This window comes from Glycine max, chromosome 1, assembly GCF_000004515.6.
Source record: "Glycine max cultivar Williams 82 chromosome 1, Glycine_max_v4.0, whole genome shotgun sequence".
Classification (NCBI taxonomy): domain Eukaryota; kingdom Viridiplantae; phylum Streptophyta; class Magnoliopsida; order Fabales; family Fabaceae; genus Glycine; species Glycine max.
The window spans coordinates 466,567-482,096 of NC_016088.4; the positions used below are offsets into that span (position 1 = coordinate 466,567).

Here is a 15,530-nt window from a genome sequence, read left to right on the forward strand (position 1 = left end):
ATCAACCTTATGCTCATCAGAAGTCGAGTTCAAATTCTAGGTTAGATGCTAAAGTTTTGGGTCAATTTTATCGTCGTAGCAAGTCAAGTTCATCTTTAGCAAAGTCTGAATACGCTTCTCCTGAGTCGATCTTAAGTTCATCACCAAAGAGTTTGTTTAAGATGATTTCTAAAAACCTGAGTTCTAAAAAAATCACAACAAAAAATGTCCACAGAAAATCCAATTTTTTTACATTTCTTTGTCCTGAAATTACGTTTTTTCTTTGTTTCTCGTCTTGAAATTACAAAAGCATGCTACCTACAATTAAAGTCTCGAGCTTTCGGTGTATTCTTTTAACCCCAAGATAAGAGGATCAATATTTTTCTAAGCAAGTAATCCTCTAGGGAGGGACACACGGTGACATCATCAATGGAGCCACTCTAAAAATATCATCAACTAAGAAAACTCACAAGTCACCACTTTCGTGTCAAAATGGGTCACCGCACGAGGATGATGAGATAACAATGAAGGAACTTCTTAATTGGAATACATTGACTAATATAAAAATCCAATTAGAACTGGATTATCATCTAATAAAAAAAAATCTGCCTATTATAGTCATATTTATAATTGATTGAGAATAAGAACATTAGAATGTATTGAAATTAAAATTTAATGATATCTATAAACTTTACCAGCAATGATCATTTTTACTCTGCTAAAACGCGAAATCTTATGATATTCAAGCCAAAGTAATCATTCTAAAATGCACCTAATCGTAATATATCCCAAACCTCATCCGATCTGTCGTGTAAGTCCCTGATCTTTTCCAAAATGCACTAGCAGCAGCCATTTTTTAGGAATGGATATCTGGATTTTGATCCACGAATTAAGGCACCCTTGACCTTGGATGGGCTTATTTCAAGGAGAATAGTCACGTATTTTTTACAAGTTCTTTTTAATGTAAATATTTAAAAATCTAGTTAACTCCTTTTGTTTCCCAAAATAAACTAAATCACAAACTCACTTAACTTGGATCCCAATTTCCGTAAAATTATATCCAAGATATGGTTAAGAAGTCAGACACCACAGCAGCATCGTTGCTAGTTTCCAGTCTTAACACACGAGCTGAAAATCAAAGCAGCACAATTTGGATAAAGTAAAATAAAATATACATTACATAAATAATTAGCATAACAAGATTCCCCTTGGATCCTAAATAGCAGTATTTATACATTTGTACATCAATAAGATGAGATTAGCTAGTAAGTGAAAGTAGTACTGAAAATAACACATGCAAGAGTTAATTTAAGTAAAAACCTAGTTTTAAATTAGGATTGCGATCGGACTCGCACAAGGGTGAAAACCTTTATATAAATGGTAGGTAATTGCGACTGACGCAGCCTCAATTACAGATTGTGTATTACAGTGAATCCAAATACCTTGATTGCGTTGAGGAATGCTGTTTAAAACCATGATGATGATAATAATAATAGTAAGCTAACTATACAAAAAAGAGATTCTTGTCTTCTTGTCTTCTTCTCTTCAGCCATGCCATATTTACAAGGACTGGCTTCTCACTTAACAAGCTCCGAGACCCACCCAAGATCCGGAGGCGAAGCCGAGGCGTCGAGTGAATTCTCCTTGCTGAGCTTCTCAAACATCTTAGCCCTTATTCCCCTCCCTGACTCCACCCTCTCCATAACCGGTTCCTCCTCAAAACTCTCATCCCAAACATCAAAACACTTCACCCCAGACCGAACCGGTTGCTGAGTTGGCGTTGTTGGAAGGCTTAAAAAACCCGGTCGGAGTACCGATCCCCTCGGCGACCCGACCGACACGTTTCTATTATGAGGCATCGATTTCATTTTCCCAAGCTGCAAATTACGCAGAGAAGCCACCATCTCGTTCACCGATGGCGGCGACTCTGGCGGAGAGAGAGAAGCCGCCGGAGAAGACATGAACGCCGCCGCCGCCGCCGACGACAACGAAACCTGCCTCATCGGAGACCCGTCGTAGGACTCCGATGAGTTTGCCACGCTACGCGGACTCTGCATCGGCAGGACGCGCAGCTGCTCCGGCGTGTGCGCGAAGAAGCACACGCGCCGCCGGCAGCTCGTGCCGTCCTTGCATGGCTGAGTCCGGTAGCGCGCCGGATGGAGCCAGCACTCGAAAACGCCGTGCGCGAACTCGCACGCGTCGCCTTTCCTGCAGTTTCCCTTGCGGAACTCCGGGCACGCCACGCCAGAGTAGTGGAACCTCCGCGGGTCACGGCGGCGGGCCTTCTCGCCGGGATGCGCGTACGGACACTCCGTCCAGTCGTGTGACCTGCCACGTGCGCATCGACGGACCTTGAACTCGTACATGCGGAAATGGTCGCACGTGTACGCGTCCACCGCCGCGTCGGGCTGAGCCGCCTCCGAGGAGTCCGAGTCTGCGTCCGTTTCGTTTGACGGCAGAAAACGCTGCAGCGCCGTTAGTGCTTCTTGAAGATGGTACGGAGAGTACTCACCAGCATTGACGTCGTTTGTTAAGAACGCGGAGTACATCTCAGCCGTCGGATCGTCGTGGGCTGGCCACGGTGGCACGAGGACCGTCGGATTCCCGCGATGGTGTTCTCCGAGCATCATTTTTCTTTCTATTTTTTTTTTTTATGTTGCTGATGGTTTTTGTTTACAGAAACTCCGGCAGGGTTAGCTTGTTTTATAAAGTGCCACTTAACCGTGGTTAGGTTGGGGGTAACCGTGGTTGGGTTAAAAATATCAATGAACTGCAATTTTTCATTTTTTATTTTTCCACTGCGGTTAAAAGTAGAGGGGGGAATTTTTAGATCACCGCGCTCGTGTGGAGGACTTATGTGACAGGCTGCTTCTTGGTTTGCCATGTACGTGGACTGAAATGGAATTTCTGTGCCACGTGAGTCGCGGTTAGTGAGGGTCATTTAGAATAAATCACCACGCTGTATCGCGTTTCGTCTTTTTCTCTCTCTGACGCCCCGGGTCTCCGGAAAGCGGTGGAGCGTGTAATACGCCACATTAATCAAAGAAGATATGTATCTATCTATGAATAAACTCTTTATGCCAAATATTATATAAATAGGAAAGAGTAGAATATTACTAGAATGTTTTAGAATGTTTGAATATCTTTTTATATTATTATGTCATCATAATTTTTTAAAAATAATTATAATTATATATTATTTTACATTCACCATGATTTCATAATTAATTTTTATTTATTTCATTGTCACCTAAAACATGTTATACCATAATTATAATAGTGTTTTACATTATTATTTAATGATAAATTATTGTTTTAATTTTTTAAAAATAATTATTTTAAAAATTAATAAATTTATTATATATGATCAGTTATGATGAATGATCATGTAAAATATTTTATACGATAAATGCATCAATTTTTTTGATAGATGATAATAAATGAACATAGTTTTATCCGCTTTAAACAAGAAAAGAAATAATAAGGTGGGGGAAATTTGGAAAGCCCACAGAGTGGAGTGAAGAGAATAGTTTCAATTTTATGGTGAAATTGAACCAATGGGCAGAGTGTTGTTTTATTGCTTAATAAAGTCATCGGGTTTTATTGTTTTCTTTTTAGGCCACTTGACCACTTGGAAAGCAACGCCTTATACGAGACTTGAAAATTCTGCTGAATGTAGTATTATAGATTATCTGTAGAGTTTAATTAGAATTTATAGTTAGTATCTATTGATTTATTAAGGATAAATATTATTTTTAAGTCATTTCTTACTAGTATAAATACTATATATGTATTTGTATAGCTTGATCCAATCATAAATCGATATATATGTATATATATATATATATATATATATATATATATATACTAAAAATAATTGTCATAAAAATGAGAAAATAAAAATCTTATTTGTTAACTTACATATTATAATTTATAACGGATTACATATATTTATATTTAAGGCCATTTTTCTCATGAGAACAATAGGAATGATATAACTGGTGGTATTTTAGAAATTTACATCTAAACCTATTTAAAATTTATTTTCACAAATTCTTTTTATTTTTTAAAAACAATAGTCTTAGAAATGTTTATTTCTAAAATCTATAATGCTGTATAAAACATATGAAGGATGTGAAGATAAAGGATATAAATATAGGTATGATAGTGAAAGCAGTCAACATTATAAATACTACGAATTTGTGGTTTAAGAACGTAGAATTTTTTTTCTTTCATTTAAGTAATAATACATTAACATTCATGTTTTTTATACACTTAATAAACACCTCTCATTTCTCTTTATTCCCTCTCAATATATGTGTCAAATTACATTATCCATAAAAACCTATATATTTTTATTTTTATCTCTCTCATTAGCTGTTCATCTTTGCATATTGGGTGTGCATCATAATTTTTCTTTTCATTTTCTACGAACTCCTCGCGACAGTACAGTGTACAACCTACTGGAATAATAGCCTTTTACATCAAACAAGTGTAATATTTTAAATTGTTATCAAAATGAGTAAATTTTCAAAAAAATTGCCAAAATAGATAAATCATGTTAAAACAAGATTTCATATAAATGAATTGTAGAATATGAACGACATGGGCACTGCTCTGGTGGATTTTACGAAACGACATCTTAATTAGGTCATACCTAGAACTAGAAGCGTGTGATTGCATGAGGACGCCCTCACGAGTCAGCCAAAACAATCGGATAAGTGGGAGTAGATGCACGATGATAATCGATTAATCATACAATTCAAGTTTTTTTTTCTTTTCCATTTTAGATAATGATAAACACATTCATGAAGTTGAAATCAGAACCGATGATATGAGACCGTTTCTTTCATGAACAGCTTAAGAAACATTACACAGTAAACATTGCCATATGTTGGGACTTTTAATTTGATATTATTATATAAGATTGTGATAGATGTGATAGATACTCCATGTTCAATAGAAGATATATATTCTTGGTGTAATAAGAGTTTTCACATCCTAATTTATAATTATTTTAGTAATTTATAGCTACTTGTCCAGAATAACTTACGCTTGTGGTAAAAAGAAAACTGTTTCAATTATCTTAGGTGATATCAATTGCGAAATTTATTTTTGGTTTTCCGAAAATAGGTATACCATTTTCATTTAGATTTTTCATAACTATTGCTCCGATTATTTTACATTTTCAGGTAAACAAAAAAGAATAAATAAATTAGTAATTAATTTAAATTTTTATTTTCAAATGAACTAATTTACAATTTAAAATATCTCCAATATTCGTATTAATAAAGGAAACAAAACAATAAAAAATTAACAAATATTTGTACTTTGTGAAAGCTAATATTTACAAAAGAAATATAAGAACTACTCATAAATAAATATTTTTTACGCAAAGATATAAAAATCATTGAAATGAATTTTATCTTTCCTAATTAAAAAATTGAGTAAAACTCCTATCAATATATTTAAAAAATTAAATCATCTATCAATTATTCTTAACCTTGTTATTATAAATGTTTTAGTTAAATATTAGCCATAGATACTTTTTCAAGACAAATAAAATAAAATATATATAATACGACCCTTGGTAAATAAAGTAGGGTATTTTTTTTGTTGCGGTGGATGGTGTTATTTAAGAGTTTTTATCTCACGTCAATATCATCTGCGACTTCATGGCTATCTAATCCATTACTTGACTTTCATGTCACCGGTCATTTTAGCCCCTCACCACGCTCTTATCGTTTCCCCTTGCCCACCGTCCCTTTTTTTTTCTTTTCTTTTGTCAATATTTTATTTTTAAAACAAAGACAAGATACATCAAGTAACCCCCACAAAATAAAATAAGAATGGTTGTACAATTTTATCTTATAAAAAGAAATCTTAGTACAATTTTCATTTTCATAATTAAATTCATTACGTATTGGATCGATTACAATTATCTTTGGAATTCCACCAAACATACTAATCAATTAACATAAAATTATTTTACCTTAATCAAAAATTTTAATTTTAAATTTTAAATATATAATTATATTAAATACTTAAAAGAAAGATTTTACTGTCCATAATAATTTTTCCGACTTAAATAGAATTATCTCTTGAAAAAAAAATACATATAATCTAGAGAAAAAAACACAATTATTTTAGAAATATGTAATTCTCAAATTTTTCAATTTTTTTTTTCTTGAAGTATCATTCTTTAGTAATTTCACCGACTTGAATAGAATTATCTGTTGACAAGATAAATGAATTTTGCATACTATTAAAAATACTTTATGCATAAAAAGTTATCATTATCATCCAATAACAAAATGTAATATCTGGCATATGAACGAAAGTTTATACTTAGAACGCATAAATTAAAGTTTAAAAATACCACGTATGGTAAAAAGTATATTTGAAGCAGCATGATTTGGCATGATGGAAAAGGACATGAATATGATGAAAGCACTTAAGGATCATCGAAAGTAATGAAGAGATATAATTAGAAGCAGATGAACGCGTCTTGGGTAGAGAATGTGCAGCCCTATTATACCTTCCCGCAGGACATGGTTATTTTAATTATTTATATATAGTACCAACGACCCAATCCCTTCTCCAAAGAGTTCAATGATAGGGCTCCATAGATTAGAAGCAAGACATACAATCATCAACAAAAGCTTCTACAAATTAAACGCACTACAGACTCAGATCGACTCCATGTAAACACTCCAAAATACCATACACATTACATAGCAAAGTGGTAGTGTTCATCCCTAATAAATTATTAATGTATTAAAATATTAACGTGCATGTGATTTCTTTTTTATTAACAACCCTTTTGTTATGGATTAATATTTCGTAGATAGATTCTTGCATATTTTTATGAAATTATTAGATTCAGAATATGCAACATGACATGTGTAAGTATGTCCAAGAAGGTGTACGTTTGAAAGAGTTTACTGAAGATAATAATCTCTTATTTTTTTAAAAGAACTACTAAGCATAAGTATTTTTTTTTTTTTAATATTGTGTTGTTCTCAAACATCAGATTCATTTTTTCGTGTTTTATTTTTCTTTTCCGAAAAGGTAAGTGAACTCTGTGACAAGTCAAAAATATCCAAGGATAGAGAAACACTAAACAACAGACCAAACAAGTAAAAGAGGTGAACCGCTAATCTCACTCAAGTCTTCACAAAACGTCCATTTCAATTAACGTCAACATTTTCCATCATGTGCAAATTGGTCTGTCACAGTTCCCTTGTACAGTTTTTACGTTTTGAGAATGTTCCATTTTGTGATGAACACACCCCCTGACGTAGTTGATAATTGTACGTTGCTTGGATTAGAATGTGTCCTCTTCGGATTGGATCTTAATCCAATTCTTATGAGTTAGCCTTTAGGCATTTTGTGTTTGAGACAGAGGATTGTGTATCCTCCAGATAGATCAAATCTTAATCCGATTCCTATACTTTACTCCTCTTCCGATCGGACCTAGATTGATCCTTCAATTAGCGGATTCGATCCCATCATCTTCAGATACCTGTCCTGAGGCCGACAAAAACCAATTACGTACTGAGATCCACGTCACATGGTATAATATTTTGAGTAGGAGTATTCAAAAATTAGTTTGGTAAAAAAATCCGAATTGGTTTTAAATTATTTTAACCATTCGATTTTATATTCAAATTGTTAAATTGATTTAGAAATTGATTTAAATTTGAATTAATTTTTAAAAACTGAGTCTGAACTGAATTAATTTTAATAAATTTTAAATTAATTCTAAGAATCGAATCAGTTTTAAATTAGTTTTTGAATTATTTTTTCAAACAAAAAAATTTAAATAAAAACTAATTTAATTAACGAAGTTTTATAAAAACAATTCAGGATTGATTTTATGAAATAATATACTTCTTTTTTCTTGAAGTACTTCAAAAAAAAATTAATTCAATTTAAGTTTCATTACAATTCAGTATAATTCAAACCAATTTTTTTACACATTCCTAATTTAGATGTCATAAACCTCATCCTCACATATCAAGAGGATGCACACAATAGACAAGGTTAGATAAATCTTCAAGAGGATGCACACAATAGACAAGGTTAGATAAATCTTTTCTTTGACCTAGAAAGACGGGTTGAACAAACATATTTCACTTGAATGCTTTAAACTAGTTGGCCCTCATCATTTATTAGGAAGAATTTTCTAGAACTGCAAAACCAAATAACATATTTCTCATTACATCCTTCGCTCTCTTTAATTAATTAGGCAATTTGCACCGAATCATGGCACTGTTGGTTTGTTGGACACGGATTATTTTTGGTGCTGTGATTACTAATTAGTTAACTTATTGACGTATGCATGTTTGCTCACTATAGCATACTACCAAACATGATTGTTGTTGACGGTTAGAGGAGAAAGACTGGTGGTGGCACGAAAAAGCAAGAGCAAGAGCGTATTTATACTTACGTAGTGAAGTGGATGTCATAAAATGTTGGGACAAATATTTATGTTCCAATTTTGTATGAGTGGGCCACATATTATCCTCTATGGATTACGGGACCTCACTTGACAATGAACTGCTATGTTGCATCCTTGTGGCAGGGGTGGTTGGTGATTTATTTAACAAGCATACGGAAACTCATTAAAACAACTATAGGACATTTCTCATAATAATCTACCTATACCCTAATTCCATTCTACCTTCCGTTTCAAATTACTATTAAGTATTTACTCCCTGTATTCCGTTCCATAATACATAACGTTTAACTTAGGATTTTGAGACAAATATCAACAAATTTGTTGAATTTAAAAATAAATATTAAATATTTTTTAATTAATGATGTATTTATTCTTTCTATTAAGTATATACTCTTGAAAACATTTTAATATTTTAATGTAACATTGATTTTATAAAATGACATATATATTTAGAATAATTTCTTTTTTTAAAACGTTAAATAATGTGAAATGAAGGAAGTATTAGCTAACAAGTATATAATTTCAAAATGCTATAATAAATTTTAATAATTAATAATGTTATTATATTATTTATATCTATTTGAATAATTATCTGTTAAATTTAAGAAAAATTGATCGACTAGACTGAAATATGATTTTTTTAATAAAAAAAATCAAATCATGTTTAATTTTTTTAATCTTAACTTATTTGGTTATAAGTCTGATTCAACTTAATTATAAAGTGAATTACACTCTTTTCTCATGTTTCATAAGATTTCACAAACTTTTCCTATTTCCTCTATCCATATATTAACCTTATTAGTTCCTAGTATATTGTTTGAAGAATAATACACTAACACTTCCTTGTAAGTTACTTTCATTAATTACATCATGTCTCCTTATAGAGGAGGTTATTGTAAAAAATTTTAAAAATAAAACTGAAAAGGTTTGTATAATCTCACATAATCTCATGTGACAATGTTAATATAATTTACTCTTGTCATGAAATACTATGTCATAAACAGTTTACCTTTATTGTTATCGTGTAGTTATGAATAAATAGCTCTTTATAGAGAGCTATCCACATTATGAAATACTGTCATGAACAATTTACCTTTAATTTTATATATATATATATATATATATATATATATATATATATATATATATATATATATATATATCCACATTTAATTAAATAATTAGTAGCCACATTATTGTTTGAAGTTCACGGGATGATTATTTGTCCAAAACGTGTGAACTGTAAAAGTTTGAATTTGGACTAATTGAGCATAACAAGCACTTAAGTGTAAAAGAAATGTCATTGATCAAGAATGAATGAATTAACTTTCTAGTTCTTTCTTTATCCTTCTCACTTTGGTTTGTTTGATATCTGGTGTGTGTTCATGTTGCTTTATTTCTATGTGAACAATCCTTTTGGTTGAATAATGATTGTTGTCCCACCCAAGAGAGGCAGAATGGGATGGGTTGGTGCAAACGTGGAGGATAACCGATAACCCACAAGTATTTAGAATCAATGTAGTATATAATTGAATTCAACAGTTGGTGGTGGCATTGGGCATGTGAAAAGGGAAGGGGGTAGGGTAGTAGTAGTAGTACTATGAGAGAAGAAGCATCAAATAAAAGAAAAGAAGGGTGTGCGTTCCAAACTTTAAGCAGCTAGCAATAGAGGCAATAGTAGCATAAATAAACGAGTATATATTTATTTATTTTATTATTTCTTCTTATCATATCACAAGTTTTATTAAATCTATATATTTTTTTTTCTCTAAAGTTAGAATCCATGTAAATTTTTCTAAATAAACAGAAAGAAACAAGGAACAGTGGGCTGACAACTTTAAGCTTCCTACACATGGCCTTCTTCCGTCGTCCTCTTCTACGATTACGCCACATGCATGCCTGTCCTTTCTTTTGTCCTCTTACCCTACACGTTGCACTCTCTCCACAACCACATTACCACTTTCCTCATCCACGTTTATTTGCATTTTCTAATGAAACACCAAACATTTATTCATGAATAAATAGTCAAATAGTCTCCCAAAATGTAACCAAATAATAAATTTATACGACGAAAAATATAATTTAATGTCTGAATATATAAAAGTATGATAAATTAATTTTAATGTGAAATTTGTGAAATTATTTTGTTTAAATAATAATTTTAATGATTAATTTAATATTAAGTTATATTTTTTTAGGATTAATTTGATATTATGTTATAAAGTTTATGAAGCAAATTTTTTATTAAATTACCAATATGACTAATTTATCGTATTTTTTATATGTTTAAAAGATTAAATTTTTTTTTTAATATTTTAAGAATCAATTTATCAATAATTTTCCAGACAAATTTAACTATTTAACTAAAATATATGTTACTATCACTGAAGCGAATAATTGGCTAACATTAAATTCTTAGAGTTTAACCATGCTCATAAAATTAAACATTAAATATGTAATTACCTTAAAATAAAATAAAAAAACATTTTTGTTGACCATAATTATTTTATTAAAATATTTAACATAATTTCATATTTATAATTTGAAATTGAAATGAATGTTTAACTTAGAATTGTTTTGCAAGTGTTCAATAATAAAATATATTTTTACCTCATATATTGATTATCTATTTAAAATAGAATTATCTTTAGTAAAAAAATACAAGTAATCTATAAAAAAAATAAAATATCTTACAATTAAATAAGTTTTACAAAAACTTACGAAACAATTTTTTTAAGGTGAATGAAAACAACTAAAGTATGACCTATCTTTGCATTAAAAAAAATATATTGAGTGTAATTTTAAAAATTCGTACACGTCAAAATTATGCGTGGGGACAAATTGATAGATGCCAAATGAGTTTTAAATACCAGTGATGAATATTGCGGAAGAAGCCTAATAAAAAAATTGGCACCTTAATTAACCGTAAGCAACGAATTATGCGCCCACATGTAGTAAAGTGTTTAAGCAAACATGGTGTGTTTAAGTGACTAGACTTTCCCACCTCTATGAAGTTAGCTTCTAGGATTTGTTTCCTTTTATAGGTCTGAACTAATCTTTTTATTAATTAAGAGTTGGGCTACGAAAAAATATAAGATTAAAATATAATAGATCCTCTTGTGTGCTGTGTATTAAATATTAATAAATGAAAGAAGTTAGCAAAGAAAAAGACTACCATAATCAACATAAATGTGACTTTTTTTTTATTAAATTGGGTTATTTTGAAAAATTATTTATCAAAATAAGATAATATGTAAAATATTTACATGTCAAGGTGATTTTTATCACCTCAAATTTGAAAGCTATCATCCTGAATGATACTTCATAATTTTCGTTTGTCCTCTAACAAACCGTTATCCTATGTATAATCATCACGAGTTGTCAACTGAATAAGCTTCATCAATTTTTGTCTCAAAAAGATTTAAATATCTCTTTATTATTTGAAAGTAAAACTCAAATAACGAAAATATATTTAAATCTTTTCTTAATCAATAAGTTAAAATGATTTGATTTGAAATATAGTAGTTACAAAACATTACATTATTTTTACATTTTTAAATATAATTCGTGTATAAAAAATTAAACAATGTAAAATTTATTTTATGATTATTGATAAATAGAAAAAATCAACAAAACAAGGTTCACATCCAATTTAAATTAACTTTTAATTTATGTAAGCTTTCAATTATAAAATATTGCCACTAAAACTTTTTAAGGAAAATAAAGTTTTTTTTATGTTTATAAATACTTGTAGAAAATTATAAAAAAATTTAAAAAAGTTAAAAACCTTAAATTATTTTTAGTCTATAAAAAAGGTTATTTTTCATATTTAATTTTTCTCTATAAACATTTTTTTTAAATTATCTAAACATGCCGATTTATTGGGATAGGAAAAATGTCATTAACACGCTTTTTAACAAATTAATTTTAGCACACTCTTTTAAAATTATAAATAAATTCATTAAATAAAATCTCATAAAATTGAAATTTTTAATAAGTTTTAATAATAAAAAATACCTTAAAAATGTTATTAATATTTATAGTTTGAGTTACATCTATGCTTTGATTATGAAAATTATGGAGAGAAAACTTCAGAATCTTAAAAGTTAAACTGATATGGGTAATATCTATACTCAAGAGAATGGCTTTCACAGGAATTGAGTCAGAGACTTTTGTGTAATACAAATAAGTTATTAATTTAAATTATATTAGATTTGATTTTCTTAAATAAAATTTTAAATTTAAGTCTTATGATATAAAAAAATATAATTAAAAGAAAAAAGTCTTATTAAATTTTTTAATAAATATTAATTATTAATAAAATTAATAAATGTTTCGTCCTAATATAAAAAACCCTTTTGGGTAATTACATCTATTTATAGTCCTTATGCTTTGCTAATCAAATGAGCGTTGAAATAAGTGAGGGGCACATGGACTTAGGAAGCGTTGGGTGGCCATTGACCTTCCGACATAACATACCATAAAAAAAATCTTAAATCTTGCATGCATTGATTGCGACTGCCATTCATAAGGATGCGGATCATTATCCACGTGTTCCCTCCATCTTTGACCATACACGTATAGTCTTTACTCCTAATCTCTTGCCATGTGGCCATTTATTGTTCTTTATGGCTCTCGAGTTTTGCATGATTTACACACAGGTTTTTTTTTTTTTTTATTAATCATGATTTACACAGGTTTTAATTCTACTTGTCTTATTTTAAAACAAAATAGTATATTTTTTTTATTTAATATCACTTTTAGTCCATTAAATTTATTTTTAATTTTTTTTTGATACATTAAATTTAAAAAATATATATTTAAATTTCTTATATTTTCAAAAGTTTTATTTTAATTCATTTTTCATATTTCTTATAACAACATTAGTGATAAAAATCACTCCTATCTTTGTTTAATTTTAAAAATTATAAACACAAAATAAAAAGTTTTCTTTTACATCATTGTTTTTCTTCACCCTCTTTCTTATCTAAAACAAACCCTTAATCAATGTTATTAGAGACATCAAATCAAAACCACGAAACACACAAATTCGCACAAGAATTACAACACCCAACTCGTCCACTATGCTCCCAAGAGGATAGCTCTCTAATTCACTCAACAACTTCTCGAAATAGGTCCTCTTTCTCTCAACAGAAGTCTCAAGGTTCGAGGGTGTTGATGGTTCCCCAGTAGGTTTGGGGTCGTTGGTGGCACGAAGGCGGTGCATGTGTAGAGTGGAGTCACAGAGGTACTCGACATTGAGGGTGATGGCAACATGGATGAGGGATGTCACAGACAGAGGTGGAAATGGAGGAGGCGTATTTGTCGGCAGCATTGCACAATAAGGCAATAGGGTGGAAGGAGAGGCATGACGACAAGAGGCAGAGGAGGTCATCGAGGTGATTCTACGAACATGGTTGAAGAAGATCAACAAGGGAAAGTTGGGTTTTTTTAGTGGTTTATATCGTAACTATTTTAAATTAATTATTTCAAAAAATTTAAGTTAACAGAACCTCCAACGTTGTTAACAAATATAGGAAAAATGAATCAAAATGAAACTTTCGGAAATATAAAGGACTACAACAATTTTTTTTTTAACTTAATGTATCAAAATGAAACTAAAAATAAACTTAATGAACCAAAAGTAATATTAAATCATATTTTTTAAACTGAGTTTTTAGGCTTTGAATTTTTATAAAATTTGGGTTTTAGTTCCTATTGTTAGTTAATTTGATGAATGCAAGAGGAGTGTCGTCCAGTATAAGGCCTAGACTTGTATAATGAGTGTCATTTAGTGTGTCTCCTCCCATAAATTAGTATTTATTGTATGATTAGTTAATTGGTCAGATATACGTGTCAATATGTGTAATGTATAAAAGCGGGTTTGTGTATGAGTGTTGTATGATAGAGAGTGAATGTATGTGCACTTGAGTAATCAATAAAGAAATGACTACTTCTTCTTCTCTCATCTATCTGCTTCCATACTGAGTTGTGGGAGTAGTTTTGTTCCCAATAAATTGATACGTAGAGCAAATTCAATCATGGATCTCTCTGTGTGTATTACCCACTAAAGTGTAAGATGTTCTATTTTGTGATAAATACTATCTAGTGTGGATTTATCTTTGTCTTGCGCATTTTCTTGGTGTGGAATTCAATAGAATCTAAGCAATGAACCATGGCGGGTTCAACTGGTGTTTTCTCAGGAAATTTACCAATGTTTGATAGAAATAACTTTGACGATTGGTGTGTGAAGATGAATGCGATCTTCAACTTCTAAGAGGTGGAAGAAGTCATTAAGATTAGGTTTCAAGAATAAGGAAGAAATGCAATAGAGGAACAAAAGGCAAAATATAAAGAATTCAAGAAGCTTGATTCTAAAGCACACTTCCTGATTCATCAGTGTGTTGATGCTGCAATCTTTGGAAAAATTTCCAAAGCTACAACAACAAACAAGTATTGGATATTTTAAATAAAGCATATGGAGGGCTTGATATAACAAAGAAGGTAAATAAAGCTCCGTATGCTTGGAACAAAAGAATTGACAGCTTTCTAAGCCAAATAGGCTTTGTTAAATGCACATCTGAGCATGGAGTGTATCTAAAGGTCTTGAAAGTGGTCACTGGTATAGATTGATAATGCATCTCTATGTAGATGACTTACTAGTGATTGGAAGCAATGAAGAGGAGATTGAAGATTTCAAGAAGAAAATGATGAAGGAGTTTGAGATGAGTGATCTGGGGCTCTTGTCCTACTTTCTTTGGATTGAATTCAAAACAATAGAGAATGGTACTGTGATGCACCAAACCAAGTATGCAACTAACTTGTTGAAGAAATTCAACATGTTTAAGTGTAATTTAGTTGTCACACCACGTGAAATTGGATTGGTAATTGAGAAGGAAAGGACTAAGGAACTTATAAATTGTACTTCAAGCAGATCATTGGATCACTTAGATATTTGTGTAACATCAAACTTGATTTAGGATTTAGTGTTGGATTAATAAGCAGATTTATGGAGACACCAAGAGTGTCTCACTTACTAGCAGCCAACTGAATAATGTGCTATGTGAAAGGAACTTTGGACTATGGA

General features: G+C 30.7%; 1 protein-coding gene across 1 annotated transcript; it reads right to left on the reverse strand.

Annotated features, from left to right (window-relative positions):
- Positions 1 to 1,328: 1,328 nt before the first annotated feature.
- LOC100809761 (zinc finger CCCH domain-containing protein 20) lies at positions 1,329 to 3,042 on the reverse strand. Its single transcript, XM_003516219.5, has one exon. The coding sequence runs from the start codon at positions 2,607 to 2,609 to the stop codon at positions 1,557 to 1,559; it is 1,053 nt and encodes a 350-aa protein (XP_003516267.1). The 5' UTR covers positions 2,610 to 3,042; the 3' UTR covers positions 1,329 to 1,556.
- Positions 3,043 to 15,530: the final 12,488 nt, after the last annotated feature.